Source organism: Condylura cristata, unplaced genomic scaffold (genome assembly GCF_000260355.1).
Source record: "Condylura cristata isolate star-nosed mole 26May11 unplaced genomic scaffold, ConCri1.0 scaffold00029, whole genome shotgun sequence".
In the NCBI taxonomy this organism is placed as follows: Eukaryota; Metazoa; Chordata; class Mammalia; order Eulipotyphla; family Talpidae; genus Condylura; species Condylura cristata.
Genome location: NW_004567130.1, coordinates 744,033 through 771,953, shown reverse-complemented (window position 1 = coordinate 771,953; position 27,921 = coordinate 744,033). Strand labels below are relative to the sequence as shown.

Here is a 27,921-nt window from a genome sequence, read left to right as displayed (position 1 = left end):
TGTTCAAATATTTTTTATACCGAGCACTGTTAGAGATTTGAGGTTGTGATTGGGAAGAAAAGTTGAATTTTCAGCCCACATGGAACTTGCATTCTAGTAAAGAGGAAGAGACAATAAACAAAATGAGTGACCTGTTTACTTATATCAGAGGAGTAAGCGCTATGGAGAGAATAGAAAATGAGGCCTGGGGCAGGAAGTGGTCACAATTTTAAGTGGTGCTCAGAAGAAGTTTTCCATTTAGTGTAGTAATTTTTAGGGTAAAATAAAGTTTGTTGCTTTGTGTGTGTATGTGTTTGTTTTTAAACTTTTAAACTTTTAGTATATCACATTTTAGTAGTATAGTTTTTAGTTTTAGAAATTGAATGATGTGATCACTTAAGAGAGATGTTCTTTCCCTCCCCTCTTCTGAGCTAAGGAGCATCTGAGTCTTATTAAGTAACAGTACCATAGTGCGCTGTCCGAGTGTGACTCTCACCTCAGTTATATCCTGAGCTGACTTATTTCATAGCTTTTTATTTATTCTTCTTAAGATTGGTTGATTTATTCATATAAAAACTGAGGTATGGGTCAGAGGTGCAGTGGATAAGAGGATTCACCAGAGACAGAGTGGGAAGCAGATCAGGCAGATCAACTGAAATACACTGCTAAGGGGAGTGATGGGTAGACCAGGAGAGGTCTGCCACAACATGGGGGTCACCACCCCTTGCCCCCTGGGGGTTGAACCTGTGTAGCAGTACCTGCAGATAGCTTCATAGTGCTGCGCCTAACCCCTTGCACCACCAGGGAGGGCCATATTTCATTGCCTTTTAAAAAAAGAAAACATCAGTTTCTTTGGGCTTGTTCTTTTGGACCAAGAGGATAGGATGGAAATTGCCAATAATGTGTACTTATACATACAACATTAACCCATGAGGCTTTTAGAATGAGTGGTGATAATTGAGTAGACTGTTCCTCCTTCCAAATAGCCAATGTGTTTTTCTAATTGTGGGAGATATGCTTTAATACCTGATATAAAATGATACATAATTTTGTTGCAGAAATTGTAATATACTTGAGTTTAAGTAGGGGACTTGAGAGTAGAGGGCTTTACTCATTCTAAAAGAACAGGCATGAAGTACCCTTTGGATGATGTAGAGCTGGTATTGTCTGTAGTGACAGACACTTAACTATTTCAGATAATCTAATTTTTATGTTTGGGCCCATGCATTTGTGGTCTTAGGCCATTATTATTTTTCTCTGCCTGAACTAACTGTAACCTAATGGCTAGGTGTCCTTTGAGAAATCATTTTAACTATCTCAGTACTGGCTTCCATTTGCTGCCATGGAGAGCAAGAATGTGGCCCTGACCCTGTGAGGAGCAGGGCAGCATTTGGAATTGCTCCTATGTGACTTGACTAGGGGAACCAACAGTAATGGATGCTGCTTTTCATTAAAATTCTTTGGATTTGATGAGGAGAAAGACATGCTTCTGTGTGAGTTGCTCAGAGCATTCTACTCTCCAGGTCAGCACATACCGTCATAATTTAGATGCAAATGGTATATGCTATCATGACTTTGAGAGCAAAACAGAAAACAGGATAGATTTGGAACTGATTGTAATCCTAGAACAGTAACTCTTCCACATCCAAGGAGTAATTTTTAAGACTGCAAAGCAAGACTGTCCTTGTGTGGAAGGCTGAGAAACATTGACTTTGCCAGGGCCATGAAAGAACAAGGTCAGTATGCTGAAGATGAGCAAAGATTTGTGCTATAGGAGAGGTTCATCTTTTTACTAAAAGTATGAAACTGCAAAGAACCAGCTTTTCCATGCTCCCTCTCATCAATGTGGGTTTTGCCCCTTTTTTAACTGTTGGCCATTTGCTTCTGATCTCAGTGAGTTCTGTAACTCTGTGAGCTGTCCACTATCTCTCCCACAATCCTTTTAAACAAATTGTGCCAAAATAAATTACCTTTGTTTCAGCTTTGTCAGCACTTTAATCCTTGTCATTTTGGAGTCTTAAAATGGCCAGTCTATCAAATAGTTCCCATCTTTTGGTAGAAGAGAGAAGATTCTAATCATGATCAGTCTTGTATAATTTTCACACTGATCTCAAGAATCCTGAGTTCCAGGACTTCCTTAGGGATACTTGGAGGATGCAGCTAGTTATGGGGCACTCAACTGTGGTTTTCCAATAGATTTTGAACAGGGAGCCCTCATATTACATGTAGCCTGTGATCTCAGTGGCCTTTTAATACATGTAGCATGTGCCCTACTTGTTTCATTCTGGCTGAATGTTCTAATTTGAACAATAAAGCAGACCAAGTTTGATCACATTAGGGTTGAGGGAGTTCTATTATATTCAAAAACAGGAATTTGAAACCACTGATATAGAAGAAAAACTGGTATATTATTGCTTAGATCTTTATTTGCAGGGAGGAGAAAAATAGGAGCTCCCAAAAGTTTTTTTTTTTTTTATTAAAAAGTTTATTTTTACATCATTTTTCACATTTTTTTTTTCATCTCAATTGTAATCCCCACGGGTTTCCCATCACCAAATCACCCCTGTGCCACCACCATAGTCCCGTGCATTTCCCTCCCTTCTCCCCTCCCCCCCCGTTTTTGATCCCATTCCCCACTCCACCCCCACATAATGTCTCTGGTCTATGGTTGTTCATTATTTTTGTTATTTTCTCGCCTGGTCCATTATACTCCTGCTATGAGTGAAACCATCCGGTATTTTTCTTTCTCTTTCTGGCTTATCTCACTAAGCATGATCTTTTCCAGCTCCATCCAAGTTGCTGCAAAAGACATGTATTTCTCTTTTTGCTCCCAAAAGTTTTTAGACCTTCCACTTTTGCCTCGAAAATTATATCACCAAACTAGGTGAGATTGAGTATGCCTTAGTGATATAACACCAAGGTTGTTATGGTTTTGATTTTTCTTGAATGATTCACATGAAGGTGTACCACAGAGTAAGGCATGTTCTCAGTATTTGTATTGAAATAAACTATCAATAATCCGCTGCACACATTTCCTTTAACATTGCTTGTTGTCTAAGTTTTTTTTTTTTTAAATGTCATTCATTTGCAGGGTTTCTTTTGTACCTTTATAAAGACACATAGATTTGAATATTTTCATTCTTGTTCTGAATTTAAGTTAGTGATAAGAGGTGGTATTCTTTGGTTTGTGAAGTAGGTAAACTTAGCTCAGGAATATCTATATGGAAAGAAATCGGAATTTTGTTCTGAAAGGTAAATTGATTCTCTCCCACAGCTGACGTAAGCAATGGTACAGTGAAGAAAGAATCTTCTAATAAAGAAGTGGCAAGAATATGGATAAATGACATGAAAATGAGGAGTTTTTCCCCAACCATGGTGAGTTTCAGAACTGTTTGTATTTATGTGTGGCATGAAAGTACAGTTATCTGGGCCCTCTCTGGTGGCACAGGGGTTATAGATAACAGTGCTATCAAGCTGTTGCCAGCCACTGCAACATGAGTTCAATCCCCGACCAGGGAGCTGACCCACACGGCACAGCAGACGTCTCCTGTCTTGCCTGCTGCTTGCATCAGCAGTGTACGTCAGTGTATCTGCCTGTTCTGCTCCCAGTCTGTCTCTGGTGAATCCACTCGTTTCCAGCCCGTTCCTCTGGCCTGCATTCCAATTCTTGTATGCAGTAATAACTAGATAAAAATCTTTTTTAAAAACTTGTGTGTTTGATACAGCATGACATGCAATACTGACATTTTCTAATTGTGAACCTCATCTGATCAGAAAATAAGGACAGTGGGGTTAATCAAAAGTACTTAAATTTATTACTAGTTAATTTTTTTTTAAGATTTATTTATTTATGCATACAGAGCTGGGGGTACAGGCCAGAGGTACAGGGACAGTGAAAGGTTTCACCAGAGACACAGTGGGGTGCAGAACAGGCCAATTGACGAAGTACACTGCTGAGGGGAGCAACGGGCGGGTCGGTAGAGATCTGCTTTGCCACATGGGATCACCTCTGGGGCGGGGATCAAACTCATGCTGAAGTGGCTTTAGCTTCCCAGTGCTATGCTTTAACCCACTGTGTCATCAGGGAGGGCCCTATCATTAGTTAATTTTAATATGTAAACCAGGGCCTCCCTAGTGACACGGGGTTAAATGTTAAATCTTAATACTATCAAGGTATTTCCAGCCAATGCAGTGTGAGTTCCTGGCTAGGGAGCTGGTCCACAGGCGCAACAGCCCTCTGGTCTTGCTTCCCTCAGCAGTGTGTTTCAGTAATATCTGCCTCTTCTGCTCCCCATTCAGTCTCTGGGTAATCTTCTCACCACCACTACCACCACCTACCTCTTGCCTACATCCCAGCTCTTGTGTACATAAATAAAATAAATCGTTAAGAACAAAACAACAAACAAGTAAATCTGAATATGTAACTAGTGAGGTATCAGGTAGTATAACAGTCTAGTTATAAGTTATTGTATGATTATCTTTTTTACATTTTGAAAATGCAATATTAGGTCAGTTGGTTGTACATTTATTTAGTAACTGCTCTGGATGGGTGTCTAGGAGGAGTTACTGATTGGCTTCACCTCACTAAAGATAACTTGGCAGCTACTTGAATTAACTAGTAATATAAGGCACATCAGAAGTACAGTGTGATGGTGAGCACCATAAGCATTGTGAGTTTGGATAAAGGTGTTTTCCCTGAACTCTAATGATTTTATTTTGGAAGAAGTACAGAGGCCTTGAATTTGAATACATGGTTTTAAAAGATAGCATTGTAAGACGGGAGCTAAAGCATTAATAATCACAGAGGAGGTGGTGGTTATATGGTTGTACAGCAGGCTGACATGCTTGATTTAATGGAAGAGGCTGGGGCTGATTGGTTTGGGTTTTGTGAAGAGTCCTGCTTCGGTTTGAAGAACCTGAAACTTGATGCAACCCCATTGTGGTGGCCACTGGAAGTGTAAGGCCTTCTAGTGATTGTGGATGCCTTGGAGTACGGAAGAGGGTGACTGGTAGTCTGGTTAAGTATTCCAAGGGGAGTGATAAGGGATTAAATTTTGGGGATTGCAAAGGAGATTGTAAAAGGATGAGGAGAATGAAAAAGGAAGAAAATAAGAGAGGATCATATGTAGCAATGCCAAGAATTAGTAGGGCTTGATCAAGGGTGGAATATGAAATTGAAGAGACAACAGAGAACTGGTATCTGATGTTTTAAAATGGGGACCAAGGAAACCAGTGCAGACAGTACCAAATTTACTAATTGGTGGTGTGCTGTTGGCTTGCTTGGAAGTTGTTTTTTGCGAACTACGCATTATGTCTTCAAGAATTTTTTATAATGCCTAAATTCCCAGTCCAGCACTTCCCATGTTTACCAAAGGTTCTGTATTGTCCTAGCAGTTAAGAAACATCCAACAGAGATTGCAAAATGGTAGCCTTGAATCAAAACCAGTTGACAGATGTGTTTTGTTTGGCCTCCACAATACTTTGAAATTTTTAAAATTTGTTGCTCTTATATAGAAACTGCGTTTTCCAGATTTTCTTAAAGTTGCCTTCAACCCTGAGCCCACATTCTTCATTAGTAGAAGATGGCTAGAGTTGGTAGGTGGACATCTGCTTTGTGTGCTGCATAGGGAATACCATAGCCGTGTGAGTTCAGTCCCCAGCCAGGGAGCTAACCCATCTGTCTTCTCTCTCTCTCTCTCTCTCTTCTCTGTTTCTCTCTCTCTCACACACACACACACACACACCACTGCTGGCCTGTATCCCAGTTCTTGTATGCATAAATAAAAAACTGTAAAAGAAAAAAGGAGTGTTGGGCCCTCCCTGGTGGTGGTACAGCAGGTTAAAGCACAGCATTGTGCTCTCAGCTGTCGCTTCCCCACAGGTTTGATCCCCAACCAAGGGGAGGACCCGCATGACACAGCAGACCCGTCTTGACATGCCCCCTGCTGCCCTCATTATTGTATTTCACTCAACTTGCCTGTTCTGCTCTCTACTCTCTGGTGAATTCTCTCATCACTCCTGCATTTTTCTGGCCTATACCCCAATTCTGTATGCATAAATACATAAATTTTTAAAAAATAATATAATACTTTATTTTTACATCATTTGGTGCCTTTTCCCATCTCAGTTGTCATCCCTGTGGGCTTCCCATCACCAAATCACCCGTGTGCCATCACCATAGTCCAGTGCACTTCACTCCCCCCACCGTTTTTGATCTCATACCACCCCTGTGAAATGTCTCTGGTATACAGTTGTTCATTATTATTAATATTATTATTAATATTATTATTATTATTTTCTCTCCTGGTCTTTTATACTCCTGCTATGAGTGAAACCATCCAGTATTTTTCCTCTTCTTTCTGGCTTATCTCACTAAGCATGATCTTTTCCAGCTCCATCCATGTTGCTGCAAAAGGCATGTGTTTAATTAATAAATCATTTTAGAAAATAAAATAAAGCAGTGTATTTCAGTTCTGCTCCCCACTCTTGTACCTGTTGAATTCTCTCATCCCCTTTCCTCTCCCCCCACCTATACCCTAGTTATTGTATGCATAAATAAATTAAATCTTTTAAAATAAATAAACAAGAAAAAGAAGATTTGCACATAACTTTCAGTGCCATATTTTCTAACTTTCCCTTTCTCTGACCTTCCTGAGTATCTGATGTCAGAGCTGCTTCTATGTATTCTCACTTGAACATATCCAGACAATTTCCTTAATGGTTGCATTGGTAGTGGGCAGACTTGTTCAGGGTCTTCCTCTCCTTGTTCCTTTCTGCGTCCCTTTAAGATTTGGTGTGACACTGATGACCATTCATTCACTTGGTTTAGGACAATCTGGGTTTACTCCAGTTTTCCTGGTGTAATTATAAATAGCTCCCCGTGTTATCGCCAGATGTGCCAAGGATTGGAGAGAAAGAAGGGCTATCTCTCTGTGTGATTGGTTATCTGTGGAGACACTGACATTGAAAGTAAATTTTCTATAATTTAGAAAAGTCAATTCTGAGGTTGGTTTTGTTTTGTTTTGTTTTTCATTTTAAAAGGACAGTTTTATTAGGAAAAAGAGAAAGGAAAACCATAGGCACCTCCATAGATAAAGGCTGGCAGAGAGAGGGCTGCTGCATTTTGCCAGGGCAGATCAACTCCAGGATCTTCGTGGGGTTTTGATTTTAGGCTCTGCAGGAATGAAGACAGATGGGGTTAACTGAAAAGAGGTTGGGATGTTTTTTGCCTGTGAGATTTTAGGATGTGCTGCGAGAGCTCATCCACCTTTTCTCCCATACCTCTCATTTGTCTTTGCAGTTCTGGAACTGGAGTGAGAACTGAGGTGAGAGAGAGGGTAGTCAACATTGAAGGGGAAAGTAGTTTGATGATGGTGGGGTTAGAAGGGAGGGGGGAACACTAATGCGACCATTTTAGGGAGCAGAATTGTCAAGGGTTGTCTGTATTATAAATAGAGAAGCAGGGAAGTGACAGTGTGGCCCAACCTTTAGGGGAATATCAAAAGCAGAACATCCGTCTCCAAGAGTGGGGTAGAGATTATAGAGATTGTAGGTTTCTTACAGAAGATTTTTGCCACTTGTTTAATGAGTCTCTGGTTTCTGGTCTCAGAATTGACAATTTTGTTCTCTGTTACAGAAGGTTCCTGTTGTGAAAGATGATGATGAACCAGAGGAAGAAGATGAAGAAGAAATGGGTCATGCAGAGACCTATGCAGAGTATATGCCAATAAAATGTACGTCTTTGTCAGATAATAAAGATTTCTGAGCTCCTCTTGAACTAAAATAACTTTTCCACACAAACTGTTTTTTATTGGGGTTCTCAATGGTGGGTTCCTCAAGATGTGATAAGTGTGAACTTTTGTAAATTTTTTTTCTAGAAATACCTACATTGAAATTTTACCTTTTTTCCCCCCTCCACAAATTTAGGTTGAGATCTCTTAAAACCAAGGGTATAAAAGTTTGTGTTTCATTTTGTGTTAACTTTGCTCATGACAGCAGTGATTGTAAAATCATAGTAAATTGTAACTATGTAAATACACATTTTATTTCCACTTCATATAAATTATAAAAAGTCATAAAAACATGGGAATCTTGAAAATAAAAGGTGCCATTTGAATTCATGGGTTATCATTGACACCATTTGTGCACTTTTCCCGTAACATCTGTGATTTACTTTGTTGTGCTCTCTATATAAGTTGAAAATTAGTATTGCTTAGCTTGCATGTAAATGTCTTCCCTTTTTCATTGTATTACAAGATTATAAGGTGAAAAATCCATATGAAGGATCTTTCTTTTCTGTATTAAGGGCTTCTATAAAAAGCCACTAGTAACACCACTTAACTGGGACTAAGAATCTTTCTACAAACCACATGTGAGCTGTAAGATCCCATTATTTCCTGTTGTTTTAAATGAACTTTATATTGTATTTGAAATTTTATGTTTCTCCCCTGTGCCCCCAAATAGTTTTCAATAAAGGATGGAAAATTTATCCATGGCCCTTTAAAGTAAAAATAAACTAAATCTGACTGCTGCCTCTTTCGTAGTTTACTGGAACCTAGAAATCCCCATTGGTTTATTTGTCACTCTTGGCTGCTTTTAGGCAGCGACAGCAGTGTTCAGTAATGAGGAGGGACTGGATGCACAATGTAGAAAAAAGTTTTAAACTATTTACATTATACATTTTGGGAAATTAGCTGCTGCTTTTTATAGCCAAAATTTCCTTTGAAGTACCATTCAATATAAAATTAATCACATTTGTTTCACTGATAGAAATAAATGATTAGTCAAAGTAATAAACGATAGGACTAGGTTCTGTTAACTTGCAGTGACCTTAGTAGTTTCGACTAAGTTGGTATTTTTCTTGATATTTTTAATCAACAGGTCTATTTAAATTATAGGTAGTAGATGAATTTGTCATTTTAGTCAGATTTAAACAGGACTTTATCATTAGTCAATGACATTTAGTAGAAACTCAGTGTGTATAGTTTACTGATGCATTATATTTTTCTTGTCATGGGAAAAATATCCCAGTATCTTACAATAAATCTGGAGGTGTTGTTACCTAAAATAATTGAAACTGAAGTCCTTTTAAATTTCCATTTAGTAAAAATTGGCCTACGTCACCCGGATGCTGTAGTGGAAACTAGTTCTTTATCAAGTGTTACACCTCCTGATGTTTGGTATAAAACATCCATTTCTGAAGAAACCATTGATAATGGCTGGCTATCAGCATTACAACTTGAGGCAATTACATATGCAGCCCAGGTAAGCAATGTTTTATAACTGCATGCAGTATTTATCTTTTAGTCTAAAGATGGGCTCTTTCATGTCAGAGTTGTGAATTATGTGTTAGAAAATAAAAAGGGTAACATGGATGTGAGGGGTGAACTTATAGTAGATATGACATATGACAGGTGTTAATAAACTTTTTGGAGGCACTGAAAATACATATGATTTGGAATGTGTACATTCTTTGACCTAACAGTTACCTTACTGGGAATGTGCCTTAGTGTCTATATTTATCTCATAGACCTGTTAGATAGTCTTCACACATGTATGGAGTGGGGGCTCTTTGTTTTCCCCCAGTGGCTAAAAGGAAAGCCAGCAGTGTTGGGGAGTGACCCAGTACGTCGTTTTTACTCTCTGATGGCGTGTTCTTCTAGTTTTTTAAAAAATATGTAAGTTAAAAGGCACAAAATGATATAAAAATAAACTATTATTAAAGAAGTATAAGTTAGTAACATACTGGTTGTTCTGGGAGGATTTCTATCATACCTCATTTTTATAGAACAAGTAATGGCCATAAAGCCAGCCATCTCCCATGTTTGTTGTGTGTGATGTAAAAATTTGTATTTTTGCAAGCATTGAAAAGGGCATTGGAGAATGCTCACCAGATCATTAACTTTGGTTACATGGTACATGTGTTGGTAGGAATGTAGACTATGAAGTGAATAATATGTAGAAAATATCCATACCACACCAAACTCTGACTTTTGTATAAAAATAAGTTACATCAATATGTACGAGAGGTCGATTGCCAAAGTATCTGTAAAAATGTATATTCATGATTGATTTTTCTCTTTTTCAGCAACATGAAACATTCCTACCTAATGGAGACCGTGCTGGCTTCTTAATAGGTGATGGTGCTGGTGTAGGAAAAGGAAGGACGATAGCAGGAATTATCTATGAAAATTACTTGTTGAGTAGAAAAAGAGCATTGTGGTGAGTACTGAAGACTATGAACGCTTCCATCTGTGATAATTGCTTCAGCATGTGGGGATGGGTTTTAATGAGTAGATTTGTGTGTGTGTGAGAGAGAAGCTTTGGCTTTATTTCTCAGTACTGCTAGAATGATGGAACTTGCTTTTAATTTGTACTTTTTTTTTATGGCAGGTTCAGTGTTTCAAATGATTTAAAGTATGATGCTGAAAGGGATTTGAGGGATATTGGAGCAAAAAACATTTTGGTCCATTCATTAAATAAGGTATGAAAACTTAATGCACAGTTGGTTGTGAAATAAGTAAATATCAACTCATCTGTGTTATGGGAAGAATAACGGTTCTGATTTTGTAGCACTGTTCTCAGCTTATGGATTAGTCCATATCAGTTTGATGCCAGGTATGACTATGTAGTGGCAAAAAGCATTAGGCATCATACCAGTATTTGCTGATTTTCAGTGTTTTTATCTTTGTGAAGTAACTTTATATGGGTAGAACTCATGTGTGAGCACATAGCTGCAGAGTAATAAAGCAGTGGGACCAGTAGTGAGTGTCCATTTACATTTAGCGAAATGTAGTTTGCAAATTGGTTTCAATATATGTACTATAAGTCCTGCATATCTGTGGATTCTGCAACCAACAGTAAAAAGAAAATCTGTACTAGGAAGTTAGGTCTAGGATGGTTGCCTCTGTACTGAACATGTATAGACTTCTCTTACCATTATTTCCTGAAAATATAGTGTACAACTACTTAAAATATATGGGAGGATATGTCTAGGACGTAGGCAAATCCACCTTTGTAAATAATAATGCAATTGAAATTTCTATAAGATATTTGAGCATCTGGATTTTGTTCCTGAAACCAGTCTCCCTTGGATGACCTGGAGCTTGTATACCTGCTCCTGTGTTCCCATTAAAAGAATTCTATGAAATTGTTTATGTCTCAGTGTGAAAAGCTGTTTAATATGATTAAAAATTTAGTGTTCATTTAGAAAATCTTTATGAACTTACTACACAAAAATTGTTGGCGTTACAAGAACAAAATAGATATACCTAGTTTTGCAAGTTGTTCTTTTTAATAGCCCTTGGAAAATAAATTGTAGACCTACTTTTACATGTCCTAAGTAGGTTTATGTGGAATTCCTGTTCAGTACTGGCTTTCTTGGCTGGGTATTACTAAGTGGATTGGTAGGTGAAGGGCTATATTTTTAATGATAACAGTTCAAAATTAAAAACATTTAACTGGCACGTACAAATGTTTTTTCAATGTCAGTGAATTATGAAGGTCGTCATAGCTATCAATCATGATTTCTACCAAAATTTACTTACAGTGCTTTGCCAATAATATACACATGACTATTTGCAGAGTATAGTGTGAATGCTTGTAAGGGATTTTGGTTTGTAATCTCTGGTGGTAGACGTTTTTGAGACTGAACACTGTATCTTGGTAACATAAAGTTGTCTGTATATGTTTCTGGTTGTGAGTGTATACGCACACATATGACAGAAATTTGGGATATGATCTTAGGAGGTAATTTGACTTTTAAAACTCATCAAAGGCTCACCTGTTTCCTACTGTGGAAAACTTGAGTGGGATAAATATTTCAGAGACAGAAATATACTAATTAAACTATTCTCTTTTATTTTTTAGTTTAAATATGGCAAAATTTCTTCCAAACATAATGGAAGCGTGAAAAAGGGTGTTATATTTGCTACCTATTCTTCCCTCATTGGTGAAAGTCAGTCTGGTGGTAAATACAAAACTAGGTTAAAACAACTTCTGCATTGGTGTGGTGATGATTTCGACGGAGTAGTATCCTTTGCAAGTGTTTTTATATTTTTGTAAAGCCATAAACGGTAATTTAAGGGTCACCATTTGGAAAACAAGAATCCTGGGAGTAGATTTTTTAAATGCTGGGATGAGAGCCTTCATGGTTGTAGAGTCCAAGGGGAGTCAGAAATTTGATTGTATTTTGCAGCTGTCATGTAAGACCAATATTTACATTTCTGGATTAGGGAAATGTTAACAGGTGTGGGAAATGCTAAATACTCTACTCCCTTCTTGAGGATCCACGTTACATAATGAAGTAATGGAGAGGACAAAGGGAGTAAAAAATTCTTAAATAGGTGATTACCAGATGGTTTCCAAACTTAATTACTCAGAGTATACATTTTACCATCCTGCATGAGGAACTTCTTTTTTGAAATACTGATTTACTTGGGTACCAATCATGCATCTACTCTGAGAATTTACCAGAATTACTGTGTGGTCAACATTTCTTGCCACATTGCATCCTATCCTCCATTCTTCAAAAATTATCTGGTTAAGATAAATCCACATTCCATGTGTGCCTCTGTGGCTAGAGGGTGTGAATGGAGTGTATAGGCACATTCATATTGTGATTGGAAGAGGAGACAAAGTAAAACAAACCGTGCAAGACATTACGATTTTACAGTTAGATGATAGCTATGTGTGTTACTTTTAAAAGTTAATATTAAGAGGCTTATTGGCAACCATGTCCACTCCCTTAATAATCTTGAGTTTTACTGGAAGGCCACCACCTTCAGAAACCTTTCAAGGTTTCAGGAAAATAAAAGTTAACTCTTCTGAGAAATTGGAAATACTTTTCTACTAATGTGATATGATCCTTCACGCATTCCTTACAGATAGTGTTTGATGAATGTCATAAAGCAAAAAACTTATGTCCTGTTGGTTCATCAAAGCCAACGAAGACAGGCTTAGCAGTTTTAGAGCTTCAGAACAAATTGCCAAAAGCCAGAGTTGTTTATGCCAGTGCCACTGGTGAGTAGTTCTATGTGTCTGATTATCAAGGCCGGGAGGGGAGTGGGGGGCATGTGAGTTGGATGAAGGCAGGATCTGTTGATTATCGATGGTCATTGTACATTGTACAGGTGTCAGATTACAATGTTACACTCAGACCTTCACATAATGTTATAAAAAATGTTACTTCATAAAGCATTTAAGAAATAAGTAAGGTAAAATAAAAAGTCATGCTTAGGTTAATTTTTCAGCTATAATGTTTTATCGGGGAACTTTTCAGGTGCTTCTGAACCACGAAATATGGCTTATATGAACCGTCTTGGCATCTGGGGTGAAGGAACTCCATTTAGAGAATTCAGTGATTTCATTCAAGCAGTAGAACGGAGGTAATGTACATTACAAGTAGCAATCTAAAAGATGTGTTATTGCTAACCACTTCGATGTATATTAAAGCCCTACTATATTTAATGATAGTTACTGTGTGTTTTAATTTTATTCAGAGGTGTGGGCGCCATGGAAATAGTTGCTATGGATATGAAGCTAAGAGGAATGTACATTGCTCGACAGCTGAGCTTTACTGGAGTGACCTTCAAAATTGAGGAAGTTCTTCTTTCTCAGAGTTATGTTAAAATGTATAACAAAGCAGTCAAGCTGGTGAGAATTTTTAATTCCAGTACTTTTAACTTACCTCAGAATGTTAATTTTGCTCAGTATAATGTATGTCAGCCTACAGCAGTATAAAAAAGACCAATCCTCAGATTCTCCCAGTTTTTCTTTGTTAAAATAATTCTTTAAAAGACAAAAAATACTGAAACTTTCCTAAAATGATGGCAGTGGCTAATCAGAATTTTGAGATGGAGACCTCAAAGGGTAGTGCAAAGGGTTAAGTGTTAGGACTATGAAGCTGTCTGCAGCCAGTAAAACATGAGTTCAATTCCTGGCCTGGGAGCTAACCCACTTGGCGCAGAAGACCTCTCCTGTCTCTCTATTGCTCCCCACTCGGTGGTGAGTCCTCTCACCTACCTGTACCACTGACCTGCGCCCCAGCTCTTGTTTGCATAAATAAATAAATCTTAAAAAGAGTTTTGAGGCCCTCCCTGGTGGCGCAGCGGGTTAAAGCACAGCACTGAGAATCTAAAGCCGCTTCCTCATGAGTTTGATTCCTGCCTGCCCTGGAGGTGACCACATGGCGTGGCAGACCTCTCCTGACCCGCCCACTGCTCCCCTCAGCAGTGTACTTTGTCGATCTGCCTGTTCTGTTCCCCGCTCTGTCTCTGGTGAAGCCTCTCACCGTCCCTGAGCCTCTGGCCTGTACCCCAGTTCTGTATGCACAAATAAAATCTTGGAAAAAAAAAAAAGTTTTGAGATAACTCCACTGAGCATCTTAAATGTCTGTTGAAAATTTCAAATTCCTAGAAATGCTTCACTAAATTAATGTTTGGTGATCTTGTACTTACTATCACTGTAATAGAATTAGTTATTATTTTTTATTATTAACAAAAGTTTATTTTTACATCATTTTGTACATTTTTTTTCCATCTCAATTGTAATCCCCGCGGGTTTCCCATCACCAAGTCATAGAATTAGTTTTTTTTTTTTAAGATTTATTTATTTATTCATACAGAACTGGGATACAGGCTAGACATGCAGGGGCGGTGAGAGGCTTCACCAGAGACAGAGTGGGGAGCAGAACAGGCAGATCAACGAAGCACACTGCTGAGGGGGGCAGCGGCTGCCGGGTCAGGAGAGGTCTGCCTGGCCTTGTCACCTCCGGGGCAGGCGGGGATCGAACTCTTGAGGAAGTGGCTTTAGCTTCTTAGTGCTGTGCTTTAACCCGCTGCGCCACCAGGGAGGGCCAGAATTAGTTATTTTTTAATAATTCTACAACCAGCAACAATAACACTCACTCAGAGTGGAATATCTAACATGTTGATTGTGCATCTTCAGTGGGTCATTGCCAGAGAGCGATTTCAGCAGGCAGCAGACCTAATCGATGCGGAGCAACGAATGAAGAAATCCATGTGGGGTCAGTTCTGGTCTGCTCACCAGAGATTTTTCAAATACTTGTGCATAGCATCCAAAGTCAAAAGAGTCGTGCAACTAGCTCGAGAGGAAATTAAAAATGGAAAAGTAAGTTGGGGAATACAGTGGAGGGTTATTCTTTGCTTATGTTCTTTTGGGTGTTGAGGACTTCTTGTGAATGCTCTTTATAAAGTATAGTTGTAAAAGGTTTAACATTAAGAAAACAAAGGATTTTTTTTTTTTTTTAAACAAAAATGGCTATGTGTTTATCTAGAACTTAGATCGTTCAAAAATGTATAAGGAAAAGGGCTTCACTTTACTTTGGGCACACATGTCACTGTTGATGACTTGAAAACATTGCCTTGAAGACTTTTCTTCTTGGCAAATGCCCATCTACTCAGCACAAAGAACTGTAAATCCCCTCGTTGAGGGACTTCCTTTTCACTGATTCAATTCTGTTTCCTGGCTGGTTTCATTTTGTATACACAGCATTTCTCAATACATGTAGAATAAAATACATACATAATAATAATGTGTTATTCTTATTGAATGACATGCTTTTTTAAATACTTGACATGTTTTAAGCAACATGCATAGGTCTTAAACAGCATTAATATGATTAGTGTTTTTTTTTTTTTCACCAGTGTGTCGTAATTGGTCTGCAGTCTACAGGAGAAGCTAGAACATTAGAAGCCTTGGAAGAGGGTGGCGGAGAATTGAATGATTTTGTTTCAACAGCCAAGTAATGTTTTTGTTAATGACTTTTTACTTAGATAATGTTCAAAATGTTGGCCTTTCCTAGGGGCAAAATTTTTATTTGCCTTGTTTAATTTTTTTTTTTTAAGATTTATTTTTATTTATGCATACAGAGCTGGGGAATCGGCCAGTGGTGTGGGGATGGTGAGAGGCTTCACCAGAAACAGTGGGGAGCAGAACAGGCAGACCAACGAAGTACACTGCAGAGGGGAACAACAGGCGGGTTAGGAGAGGTCTGATACGCCATGTGGTTACCTCGGGGGCAGGGATTGAACCGGCACTGAAATAGCAGTGGCCAGCTTGCAGTAGTACCCTAACCCGTTGAGCCACCAGGGAGGGCTGTCTTGTTTCATTTTTTTAAGCTTTTCTGATCTTAGTTTTTGCAGTTATGTGCTTTTCCATGATGTGTATGTGTTGGAAAACACAGAAATGCTGAAATGTTCAGTATTTTGAAGACACCATGCATAGTATTTGGGTTAATGGGAGGACTTGATTTTCATTTGCTTGGGACGTCTTAGAAATACAAGAAAATTTGGTTTGTTTTCTGCTTTAGTTTTCACTTTGCTTGAAATTTACTTTATTCAGAGTAACAATAAATAAGTTTGCCTCAGTTTAATTAAGAAATGCTGTACAAATTGTAAGTAGTCATGAGACATTAAAAAAACGTTTGGGGGCCCTCCCTGGTGGCACAGCTGGTTAAAGCACACCACTAAGAAGCTAAAGCCACATCTGCATGAATTTGATTCCCCACTCACCCTGGAGGTGATCCACATGGTGTGGCAGACCACTCCTGAGCCGCTTGCTGCTCCCCTCAGCAGTATACTTCATCAGTCTGCCTGTTCAGCTTCCCACTCTGTCTCTGGTGAATCTTCTCACAGCCCCTGCACCCCTGGTCTGTACCCCAGTTCTGTATGAATAAGTAAATCTTTTTTAAAAAAAAAAAGAAAATAGGCCCTCCCTGGTGGCGCAGCGGGTTAAAGCACAGCACTGAGAATCTAAGGCCGCTTCCTCATGAGTTCGATTCCCGCCTGCCCCGGAGGTGACCACATGGCGTGGCAGACCTCTCCTGACCCGCCCGCTGCTCCCCTCAGCAGTGTATTTCGTTGATCTGCCTGTTCTGCACTCCACTCTGTCTCTGGTGAATTCTCTCACCCTCCACATCTCTGGCCTGTATCCCAGTTCTGTATGCACAAATAAAATAAAATCTTTAAAAAAAAAAAAAAAAAAAAATTTTGTCCCTGGTACAGCAGGTTAAAGCACAGCACTAAGAAGTTAAAGCCACTTCAGCATGAGTTCAGTCCCCGCCCCAGAGGTGACCAACATGGCGCAGCAGATCTTTCCTGACCCGCCCGCTGCTCCCCTCAGCAGTGTACTTTGTCAATCTGCCCATTCTGCTCACCACTCTGTCTCTGGTGAATCCTCTCACTGCCCTGCACCTCTGGCTTGTACCCTAGACCTGTATGTATAAATAAATAACTCTTTTTTTAAAAAACAACAAATCATTTAGGGATCCTCAGTGGGTGCAATGAGTTAGGACACAGCACTGCAAGCTAATGGTAGCCGCTTCAGTGCGTGTTCAGTCCCTGGCCCAGGAGGCCATCCACATGGCATCGCAGACCTCTCCTGTCTCATCCACTGCTCCCCTCAGCAGTGTACTTTGTTGATCTGCCTGTTCTGCTCCTCACTCTGACTCTGGTGAATTCTCTCACTGCCCCTGCACTTCTGGCTTGTACCCAAGTTCTGTATGCATAAATAAATAAATCTTAAAAAAAAGAAAGATGTAGCTTTTTTAAAAAAAGTTTTAAGGCCCTTCCTGATGGCGAAAGAGGTTAAAGGACAGTGCTATGAAGCTAGTGACAGCCACTTCAGCATGAGCTTGATCCCCGGCCAGGGAGCTGACCCACATGGCACATCAGATCTCTCCTGTTTGGTCTGCTGCTCCCCTTCGTAGTATATTTCAGTTTATATGCCTGGTCTACTCCCACTCTGTCTTTGAATCTTCTTTTTCCACCCCCTCGCCTCTGGCCTGTATCCTAGTTCTTCTATGTGTAAATAAATAAGTCATTTTTTTTTTAATACTATAAAATGTGGATAACGTGGATATCCTCATAGATAACATGTGGAAGAGACATCAAGCTTATTAAAATCAGTGTCACTACTTTCAAATGTTAAGTTCTAAACAATGTAATAAAAATTAGTGTCTTGACTTGTATTCTGTTTCAGTTATATATAGCCTTGCACTAGAAAATTAAAATTCATTTGAGCTTGATTTACTAGTATTTTGTAAGATTGAGCAAAGTATATTTTTAAGAAATTTATTCCTTTGTACTTCATACAATTTTATTTTGTAAACTGAATCACTAATTATCACTTTTCATTCTCCTGTAGAGGAGTATTGCAGTCACTTATTGAAAAACACTTCCCTGCTCCAGACAGGAAGAAACTTTATAGTTTGCTAGGCATTGATTTGACAGCTCCAAGCAACAACAGTTCACCAAGAGACAGTCCCTGTAAAGAAAATAAAATAAAGAAGCGGAAAGGTGGGTTTTTTTCTTTAAATAATGCTGAAAGTACTATAAACTTGAACATGTTGAAGGAGCTGTGGCTTCAGAATGAAGTGCCTGTCTTGAATTAGGAAGTGATTGTGTGTTTTCACTGTCGTCCATGCAGAAGCAAGCCCTTGCTCTAAATCAGGGCTTGAACAGTTGACTGGTGTGAGGTCCTGTGCATGTTCTGGCCATACATGATCTGATTTAACCAATAGAAGGGACTTCTAAAGACAGAGGGTGAAGGCATAGAAAGATTAAGTCAGAGGTTTTCCTGCAACTAGTGCATGGTGCCTAGCGTCAAATATCCAGTCTTTCTGGTTGTCAGAATACTCTTTACAAGTGGGTAGGTATAGGAGGTTCCCTGGTAGCTTAGGGGTTAAGTCTCAGCACTACCGCTATGAAGGCCCATGGAGAAGGCCTGAGTTTAATCCCCTGCCAGGGAGCTAACCCATAAGGCGTAGCAGACCTCACCTGTTTCGTCCACTGCTCCCATTAGCTGTGTATTTCAGTGAGTCTGCCTGGTCTGTCTTTGGTGAATCCTCTCACCTCTTACCTGCAACTTATTCTTCTGTACAAAAACAAAAAATAAAATATTAAAAAAACAATAAATTTAATATTAAAAAAAGGTAGGTAGAAGGAGAGAAGTGAATGTTTTTATAGTTTTCTTTAGTGAGACTGCTATTAGGAATACGATCACCTATTTTTGGTAGACATAATACATACTTCAGTTTGTGTTTAATAGCTGCTTGTTAAGTTGTTATAGTTTCAGAAAATAATGGTACACTATTTATAAAACTTTAACAGCTGTCTGTGATGCTGTGTATTCTAACCACAATGCCTGGCACTTTAACCTTATTTCATCTGTTTTGAGATAGTCTTACTTATTTTTTATATTTTATTTATTTTTTGCATATAGAACTGGGGTACAGCCAGAGGTACAGGGGCAATGAGAGAATTCACCAGAGTGGGGAGCAGAACAGGCTGACTGATGAAGTACACTGCTGAGGGGAACAGTGGGCGAGACAGTAGTGGTCTGCCATGCCATGTGGATCACCTCCGGTGCAGGGATTCAGCTTGAGCTCAAGTGGCTGCCAGTAGCTTCGTAATGACATGCTTTAAGCTGTTGCACCACCAGGGAGGGCCCTAAGATAGTTTTAATATTCCTAAAAGTAGGCTGGCTACTTTCACAGAAATACTTACGTTAACTTGTAAGTGTTTCTTATTTTAGTGACACAAAAAGTACGATGCTGTCTCAGTATCAATGATATTTTAGAATGGTCATATTCAAGTTTCCCTTAATTGCATATATTAAACCTTTTTTCTGTCTGATACACAATTCAGGTGTAACTGTGCCAGAGATACTATTTTATTTCTTGTCCTGAATTTATTTTGAAACAGCCCATGTGAAAGCTGTCTTGAGTTTGCGTGCTTCTATATCCAGTTTGTTCTGACGAGTAATTGAACGCATCCTTACTTCTTAGGCCGACTAAGAAGGCTAATACTTACGAATTTTGTTTATGTTAATACCTTCCAACTTCTTAGGTCCTCCCTCGTTTCCCAGCACTAAGAAGCTATCTGCAACCACTGCAGCGCAAGTTCAATCCCCTCTCCTGACCTCAGCAGAATATTTCATTAGATCTTCCTATTCTGCTCCCCACTCTGTCTCTTGTGAATCCTCTCATACGCTAAGCCTCTGGCCTGTACCTCAATTCTTACATGTATAAATAAAATAAATCTTTAAAAAAAAATAGCTTCCACACTTCTTATTTCATTTAACTTATGAATTAAATGAATTTCCTGAATCTTTCAAGCAATGTTTGTGTGTTGACTCTCTTGTTTGGGTTTTCTGGGTAGGTGAAGAAATAACTCGAGAAGCCAAAAAAGCACGAAAAGTTGGTGGCCTCACTGGTAGCAGTTCTGATGACAGTGGAAGTGAATCTGATGCCTCTGATAATGATGAAAGTGACTATGCAAGCTCTAAAAACATGAGTTCTGGGGATGACGATGATTTCAATCCATTTAGAGATGAGTCTAGTGAAGATGATGAAGATGGTAAGTCAGTATGTAAAATGTAAGCTAAAGGATAGGTAGTTTTATGTAGTCAAAGATGGGAGGTATAGTCAAACTTTTTTTCTGTGTAATATAAAATCATCATAGATAATAATGGTCTATCCTTGATGACGTGGTCTGTCTTCCAGAGGGTTAGCTCATGTATCTCAATTTTTGTAGTTATTCTTAACCTTGAAACATGGAATTGTACCTCATGGTATGTGGATCTAGACTACAAATGTTACTGATTATCTCTGACTTGACATTACCAAAAAGTTCAAGTGCTGTTTCCTTTGAAGATCCTGAAGTAGTTTTAAAAAAATGTTTTGGAATTTATCTTTCCTTAACTTTCAGATCCCTGGTTAATTAGAAAAGACCACAAGAAAAATAAAGAGAAAAAAAAGAAGAAATGTATAGATCCAGATTCTATTCAAAGTGCCTTATTAGCATCAGGTCTTGGATCAAAACGACCTAGTTTTTCATCAACACCAGTTATTTCACCTGCTCCTCATAGTGCACCAGGTATCCATGCAGAAGCTTATGTGTCTGTGAAATGTATTTTTAAACAAAACAAATAAACTTTGTACTGATTTCTAACAAATTTACTTTATCTAGCTAATAGTAACACCAACAGTAACAATAGCCTTATAACAAGCCAGGATGCTGTGGAAAGGGCCCAGCAGATGAAGAAAGACCTGCTTGACAAACTAGAGAAACTTGCTGAAGACCTCCCTCCTAATACTCTGGATGAGCTTATTGATGAACTCGGTGGCCCTGAGAATGTTGCTGAGGTAAATAAGAAGTGAACAGGACTGTGTCTCTTCATGGAAATATCTTTGCCACTTTGAAGCCTGGGTGTGGAGTTTTATTTTGGGGTTTTTTACACAATAATTGGTGTAATTATCCTTAATTAGAGGTTGTATCTCATGTTTATTCTAGTATTATTCCTAGTGTCTCTATTCTCTGTCACAGTCTTGCGGTCATGGCTGCATGTCTGCTTTATCCTTTGGAATTTGAACTTCGTAAGACCAGTACTGTGTCACAGTGTGCTCCCCCATTGTGCCTGGTCCAGTAGGGCCTACATACTTCTCTAGAATGGGTCTGAACACTTTGTGCTGAATTCAGATACCTTAATTTTAAGTAAATACTATTTGGCTTTTTCAGATGACTGGCCGGAAGGGGAGGGTTGTAAGCAACGATGACGGAAGCATTTCTTATGAATCAAGATCTGAAATAGATGTCCCCGTGGAAATACTGAATATCACAGAAAAGCAGAGATTTATGGATGGAGAGAAGGTATGTTTTTCTGGGATTTTTCAGTGAAAAGAATAATGCCCATAGATTTAGCATTGTAAGGTATTTTCTCTCACTATAAATCATGTCTGTTGAATGTTTTTCAGTACGTTGTAATAATTGCATGTAATCACTGATCATGTTACAGTATTTCCCATAAATTCAGCATCAAGCATATTTGTATTGTGCACAGTACTAGATGTGGCTCTTGTAGCCAGGAAGCTATTGACATCTTGATCAGAATTGCTACTTTCATTAAAAGCTTTTAGTTTTGTGTAGAATGTAGTACTAAGGTATAAGCCAGAGATAGAAGAGTTGAGAGGATTCATCAGAGACAGAGTGGGGAGCAAAGCAGGCAGGTCTACTGAAATAACACTGCTGAAGGGAGCTGCAAGTGAGACGAGTGGATTCCTGCATCCTGTGGATCACCTCCCTGACCAGGAATCAAAGTTAGGCAGCAGCAGTGATTAGCAATGAGACATAACCACTAGGCTACCAGGGACACCCACATCAGAATATGCTTTGTAGCTTAAGCTGCCTCATGTGACATTCTAGTGTCAGGCAACATAAGACTTTTCAGATAGCAAACATCCTGGTATTTCTGTTCTTTTACTGGCTCATATTCCATATGAATTGCCTATAGCTTGAACTTGTGTGTCTCCCCTATAGCTGTCTTGGTTGCCTCCAAAGGCTCTTTATAGCCTCTTAAGTTAACATAGTTTTTCAGTTTCTCAGATGAGGTCTTCCTCCAATCAGTTGGAATGGCTTTCAACATTTAAAGATTAGTAGGGGGGGGGGCCTCCCTGGTGGCGCAGCGGGTTAAAGCACAGCACTGAGAAGCTAAAGCCACTTCCACATGAGTTCGATCCCCGCCTGCCCCGGAGGTGACCACATGGTGTGGCAGACCTCTCCTGACCCGCCCGCTGCTCCCCTCAGCAGTGTACTTTGTAAATCTGCCTGTTCTGCTCCCCATTCTGTCTCTGGTTGAAGCCTCTCGCCACCCCTGAGCCTCTGGCCTGTACCCCAGTTCTGTATGCACAAATAAATCTTTAAAAAAAAAATTGGTAGGGGGGCTATCCCTGGTGGTGCATCGGGTTAAAGCACAGCATTATGAAGGCACATCCACTGCACCCAGGGAGGTGACCCACATGGTGCAGCAGACCTCTCCTGCTTTACCCCCTGCTCCCCTCTGCAGTGTACTTTATCCATCTGCCTGTTCTGCACCCCACTCTGTCTCTGGTGAAGCCTCTCACTGCCCCTGCACCTCTGGCCTGTACCCCAGTTCTGTGTGCATAAATAGATAAATCTTTTTTTTAAAATATTGGTAGGGGGACCCTTCCTGGTGGCACAACATGTTAAAGTGCAGCACTCTGAAACTAGCCACAGCTGCTTCAGCACAAGTTTGATCCCAGGCCAGGGAGGTAACCCACAGGACATGGCAGACCTCTTTTCCTGTCTGACCCACTGTTCTCCTCAACCGTTTACTTGGTCAGTCTTTCTGTTCTGCTCCACACTCTGTCTCTAGTGAATCTTCTCTGCCCCCACATCTCTGGCCTATACCCCAGTTCCGTGTGCATAAGTAAGTCTTTTTTTTAAAAAAAAATTGGTAATGGAAAAAATGGCATGGCAAGAGCACCATGTCAACCTCATCCCTTAACCTAAAAAGTATGGAATAAAATCCCTTGACCCGCACTTTGCATTATATTTCAATTAATTGTCTGCCTTTGCTACTAGAGAACAAGATCATGGTTACCACTGTCAAAATGATCTTCTAAGTCTATTAGAAAAGTTATGTTGCTTATGTTAAAGATTGTAGGCAGAGGTGTTCTCAATTATTTTATGAAGTTTCATATTAGGCTTAGGTGCTTTAGAAATTGTATTGTTCAGAATTCGTTTTGGCTAGTGACAGAAAATCCAAAGTCATTGTTGAGTTAAACAGGTAGAAGTTTCATTGGTGAGTACACATTTGAGAGGGTGGACTAGGGCTGGTATGGCTCCGTTGTACCTCTTGTGTTTTGTCCTTTGATTATGTAGCTCTCTGTTTCCAGGTTACCTTCTCTAGCTAATAACCGTGGGCTCTGAAGTTTTAAGAACAGAAGGAAATGTGTGTTGGTGGACTGCCAATAGTCTGCTAAAGGGACTTCATTTATGAAAGGTGATATGTCATTTTTTCCCTTCTTACATTCACTGCAGAATATTGCTATCATCTCAGAAGCTGCCAGCTCCGGTATTTCATTACAAGCAGATCGCCGAGCTAAAAATCAGAGGCGAAGAGTTCATATGACTCTGGAATTACCCTGGAGTGCTGATAGAGCTATTCAGCAGTTCGGTAAGTTTCTACACCCAGTTTCATGTAATGGATAACTAGGAATTCTTTGGGAAATGTATGCCTGTCAAGACCTATATTTTATGTCAGGCATCTTAAAATGAGAGGTATTTAGACTTTGGAGATGTTTGTGAATTGTGTACATGATTTAGACTTCAGAGACTTGTAATGGGATTTCCTGGGGGTTTCGGCCTTGCATCCCAGAACAGGGTTCCATGAAGGTATTTTCTTTAGACCTTCAGGATGTGTGGATTATCTCAGGGCAGCTGCCACTTCCACATCATTTTCAACCCTTGGTGACTTCATTAAGGGCACATCATTGCTGCTTTTTTCATTCTCATGTTTTTGTGACCGGGCAACTCAACGAACAACTTTTTGAAAATGAGAGCAACATTGTGGTTAGCCAGAACAAAAGTGACAATAAAAATTTTGTGCTATACTAATTTATGCAGTTTTGTTTTCTTAATGGAGTTATGGTGATGGTCACAGTCTTGTGTTTTTTCTCATTTAAAGGTTTTTGATGAATACAATTTGGCGTAAAATGCTAGAAATGACTGCAGCATGTTCTGTATATAGTGGACACAATCAGTGTTGTTTTTGTTTTTGTTTTTAATTATATTACAGGACGAACTCATAGATCAAACCAAGTTACTGCTCCTGAGTATGTGTTTCTGATTTCGGAATTGGCAGGAGAACAAAGATTTGCATCTATTGTTGCCAAAAGACTTGAAAGCTTGGTAAATTTTTTTAGTTCTATGGGTGTGTTTTGTAAAGATGGTGTGTGTTATCTGTCTTCTATGCCTTAACTAGAAATATTATGTTTTGAAAGGGAGCACTTACCCATGGTGACAGAAGAGCAACAGAATCTAGGGATCTGAGCAGATTCAACTTTGATAATAAGGTACATTACAGCTTTCACTGTTTCTGGGAAATTTTGGTAGTAGTGTAGTATTTGGTAGTCTGTAGTGAACCAAAAGAGAAATGTGATTTCTTTTTAAAACTTAAAAATTCCTCCTCTTACAGTTTTGCTATAGAGTCACAGCTTTCTGTAAGACCATATCTTAAGTTTAGTTAGATCTCTGGTGACCAACAGGCATCTTTTCATTCCTATTGGAATATTGCAATATAATAAATAGATGCAAAACCAGTGTGAGTCCCCAGAAGTAGTAAAAAGAGTTTATTTAATATCTGCTCTGTGGTAAGGCATGATCTTGGAAATATAAAAAACTACAAAGATAACAAGCTGAATGAGCCCCACTACTTTTGAACCTTTGGTATGATAATAGTATAAACTTCTATTGTTCATATGATTGAATAATAACTAAATAAATGCTAGTAGCACTACTTAAAAAAAAAATTTTTTTTTTTCCCAGTATGGAAGAAATGCTTTAGAAATTGTTATGAAGTCCATTGTAAACCTAGATTCACCTATGGTATCACCACCTCCAGACTATCCTGGAGAATTTTTTAAAGGTAACTATTCAAAATAATCATAGCAAAGGAAAATATGTACTGACACGAGGTACTAAATTCTGTGCTGTTGTTTTGGTTTTCTTTGGCTATTTGAAGTATAAAATTCAGAAATTGAAGGTTACATCTGTACTGACCTATTACAATGTGTACTAGTGCCATTAAAGCGAGTTGCCTTCACTCTGACATAGTTTATTAGATATTTATAGAGAGAGGGGATTTATTCAGTTAACTTCATATCACTATGCTAAATGGCATTTAAATTTTAACTGAAGGTAGAGTACTTAGGTAAGAAACCTGTGGAGAATGGTGGTAGGGGCAAGGGTATAGAGAAAACAAAACTCGCCATAATAAGTGTTGAACCTGGATAATGGGGTACGTATGTGTGAGTCATAAAGTAGTCTCTCTGCTGTTGTGTTTGTTTGGAAATGTTTGTATTACAAAGTTCTAGGTAGTAATACAGAAATTCTTAGACTTATATTGCAAATCTGCAGAATAGATTTTACCATATAAATACAAGTACTCTAATGACCAGTGAAAATAGTAAGATTAGTGTAAAATATTTGAAGCTCTGTCATTGTCAACAGCATTTTCTATGGAAAGTTCTTTCCAGGTAAATTAGTTCAGTGTTGCCAACAGTTTATATTGACATACCTGGCTGGAATTCTTATGGTTACTGAAGGCATTTAACAAAAATAGAAACAATAAAGCCTGGCCTTGTTCTCTCTTTTTTGGTTTTGTTTTAGTTGTTGAAAGAAGACAAAAACAACTCTCCAGTTTCTGGTTTTTAAAAAATATACATTGAATAACAATGTGAAATTGTATAATGAAGAGAGTAAAAGTTTTTCCCTTAACTCCCTCCTTCTATTCTCATCTGTTGACATCCCAAAAGTTGACAATCTGAGATAGGGACAGTTGTCCACTTCTTTTTTCTATGCTTGTTCAAACAGAACTTTACAGTATCATTAAAGTTACCTACAGAGTACTCCCCCCACCCCCTTTTTTTAAGATTTATTTATGTATGTAGAACTGGGGTACACAGGCCAGAGGTGCAGGGCGGTGAAAGGATTCACCGGAGATACAGTGGGGAGCAGAACAGAATTTGCTTTTGAAAGTTAGCTGTTTGAATAATGAAATACAGTGTGAGATTTCAGTTACAAAAGATTTAGGAATGCCTAAAGACCTTAGTGAAGAGATCTGTGGAACTATGGAAGATGAACAGGCTGTGACTTAATACTAAAACTTGATTAGTTTGATAAGTCCTTGAGTCATTTGAGTTACAGTTTTTCATGAATTCATTTTCTCATAGATGTTCGACAAGGACTGATAGGAGTCGGCCTGATTAATGTAGAAGATCGCTCAGGAATTCTTACTCTGGATAAAGGTAGTGGTTTTGTGTGTGCGCATAACCTGCAGTATCTATGAAGCCTGTTTTGTGGTTTATGGTTTTGTCAACTTGAAGAGCAACTTCAAATGAGTAGTCTTCAGTACCCCATTTCTGAACATTCAGAGTCTCTGGGTGCTTTTTCCTTCTCGAACTATTGAGACTAAATCTCTGTCATTTTGGTGGCCGTTCTTCATCCTGATTATATATATACACACACATATATGTGATCAGTTGTTAAAGCTTTTAAATAATACTAAAACCAGTGGTGGAACGCAGATACTGGTCATTTTCCAAACCTCTAACGTACTCCAATTGTGCATTTCAAAGTTTACTGGTAGTACTTAAAACTTTATGAATTAAGACATCCTGTTGGCAGTGTCATGTGTTAAATTTTGTGATTCTTCGAGTAGGTGAAGTTGAAGATGAGAAATTTAATTCAGTTAAATATTTTGAGCATATACTGTGATTTTACCAGTTTCTAGGGGTTGAAATGGTCAAAGGTTAGCTCTGTTCTGAGAAACTGCTGAAGTTGTAAGGAAAGACTTTCCAGGAGAAAGTGGATGTTGACCTAGATTTAGATAAATAAAATTTTAATTGCTACTTGAATGTATTAAATCTTAAGTATAATCTTGTCATTGCAGATTATAACAACATAGGAAAATTCTTAAATAGAATTTTGGGCATGGAGGTGCATCAACAGAATGCGTTATTTCAGTATTTTGCAGACACACTTACTGCAGTTGTTCAAAATGCCAAAAAAAATGGAAGATACGATATGGGAATCTTGGGTAAGTCAGATTTATTTGTTTGTTTGTTTGTTTTGATTTAAGATTTATACATATAGAACTGGGTTACAGTCCAGAGGTCCAGGGGCAATGCATGGTTTCACCATGGTCAGAGTGGGGAGCAGAACAGGCAGATTGATGAAGTACACTGCTGAGGGGAGCAGCAGGTGTGACAGAAGAGCTCTGCCACACCATGTGGGTCAGCTCCATGGCCATGGATCAAACTCATGCAGTTGTGGTTGTAGATAGCTTCAGTGTTGTGTTTTTTTGTTTGTTTGTTTGTTTGTTTTTTATTTTATCTTATTT

General features: G+C 38.8%; 1 protein-coding gene across 2 annotated transcripts in view; it reads left to right on the top strand.

Annotated features, from left to right (window-relative positions):
• The window catches only part of SBNO1 (strawberry notch homolog 1 (Drosophila)), a 54,840-nt gene that overhangs the window by 11,555 nt on the left and 15,364 nt on the right, over positions 1–27,921 (top strand). For both annotated transcript variants that reach the window (XM_012731042.1, XM_004690815.2), the window contains exons 5-26: positions 3,254–3,354; positions 7,616–7,712; positions 9,083–9,243; positions 10,067–10,200; positions 10,372–10,462; positions 11,848–12,009; positions 12,864–12,999; positions 13,259–13,364; positions 13,479–13,632; positions 14,926–15,108; positions 15,645–15,742; positions 18,145–18,296; positions 20,160–20,357; positions 20,709–20,876; positions 20,970–21,145; positions 21,519–21,650; positions 23,841–23,976; positions 24,598–24,710; positions 24,803–24,874; positions 25,347–25,446; positions 26,753–26,827; positions 27,472–27,618. In XM_012731042.1, the coding sequence (XP_012586496.1) occupies positions 3,254–3,354; positions 7,616–7,712; positions 9,083–9,243; positions 10,067–10,200; positions 10,372–10,462; positions 11,848–12,009; positions 12,864–12,999; positions 13,259–13,364; positions 13,479–13,632; positions 14,926–15,108; positions 15,645–15,742; positions 18,145–18,296; positions 20,160–20,357; positions 20,709–20,876; positions 20,970–21,145; positions 21,519–21,650; positions 23,841–23,976; positions 24,598–24,710; positions 24,803–24,874; positions 25,347–25,446; positions 26,753–26,827; positions 27,472–27,618 (2,892 nt within the window). The remainder of the gene's footprint in view (positions 1–3,253; positions 3,355–7,615; positions 7,713–9,082; positions 9,244–10,066; positions 10,201–10,371; positions 10,463–11,847; positions 12,010–12,863; positions 13,000–13,258; positions 13,365–13,478; positions 13,633–14,925; positions 15,109–15,644; positions 15,743–18,144; positions 18,297–20,159; positions 20,358–20,708; positions 20,877–20,969; positions 21,146–21,518; positions 21,651–23,840; positions 23,977–24,597; positions 24,711–24,802; positions 24,875–25,346; positions 25,447–26,752; positions 26,828–27,471; positions 27,619–27,921) is intronic.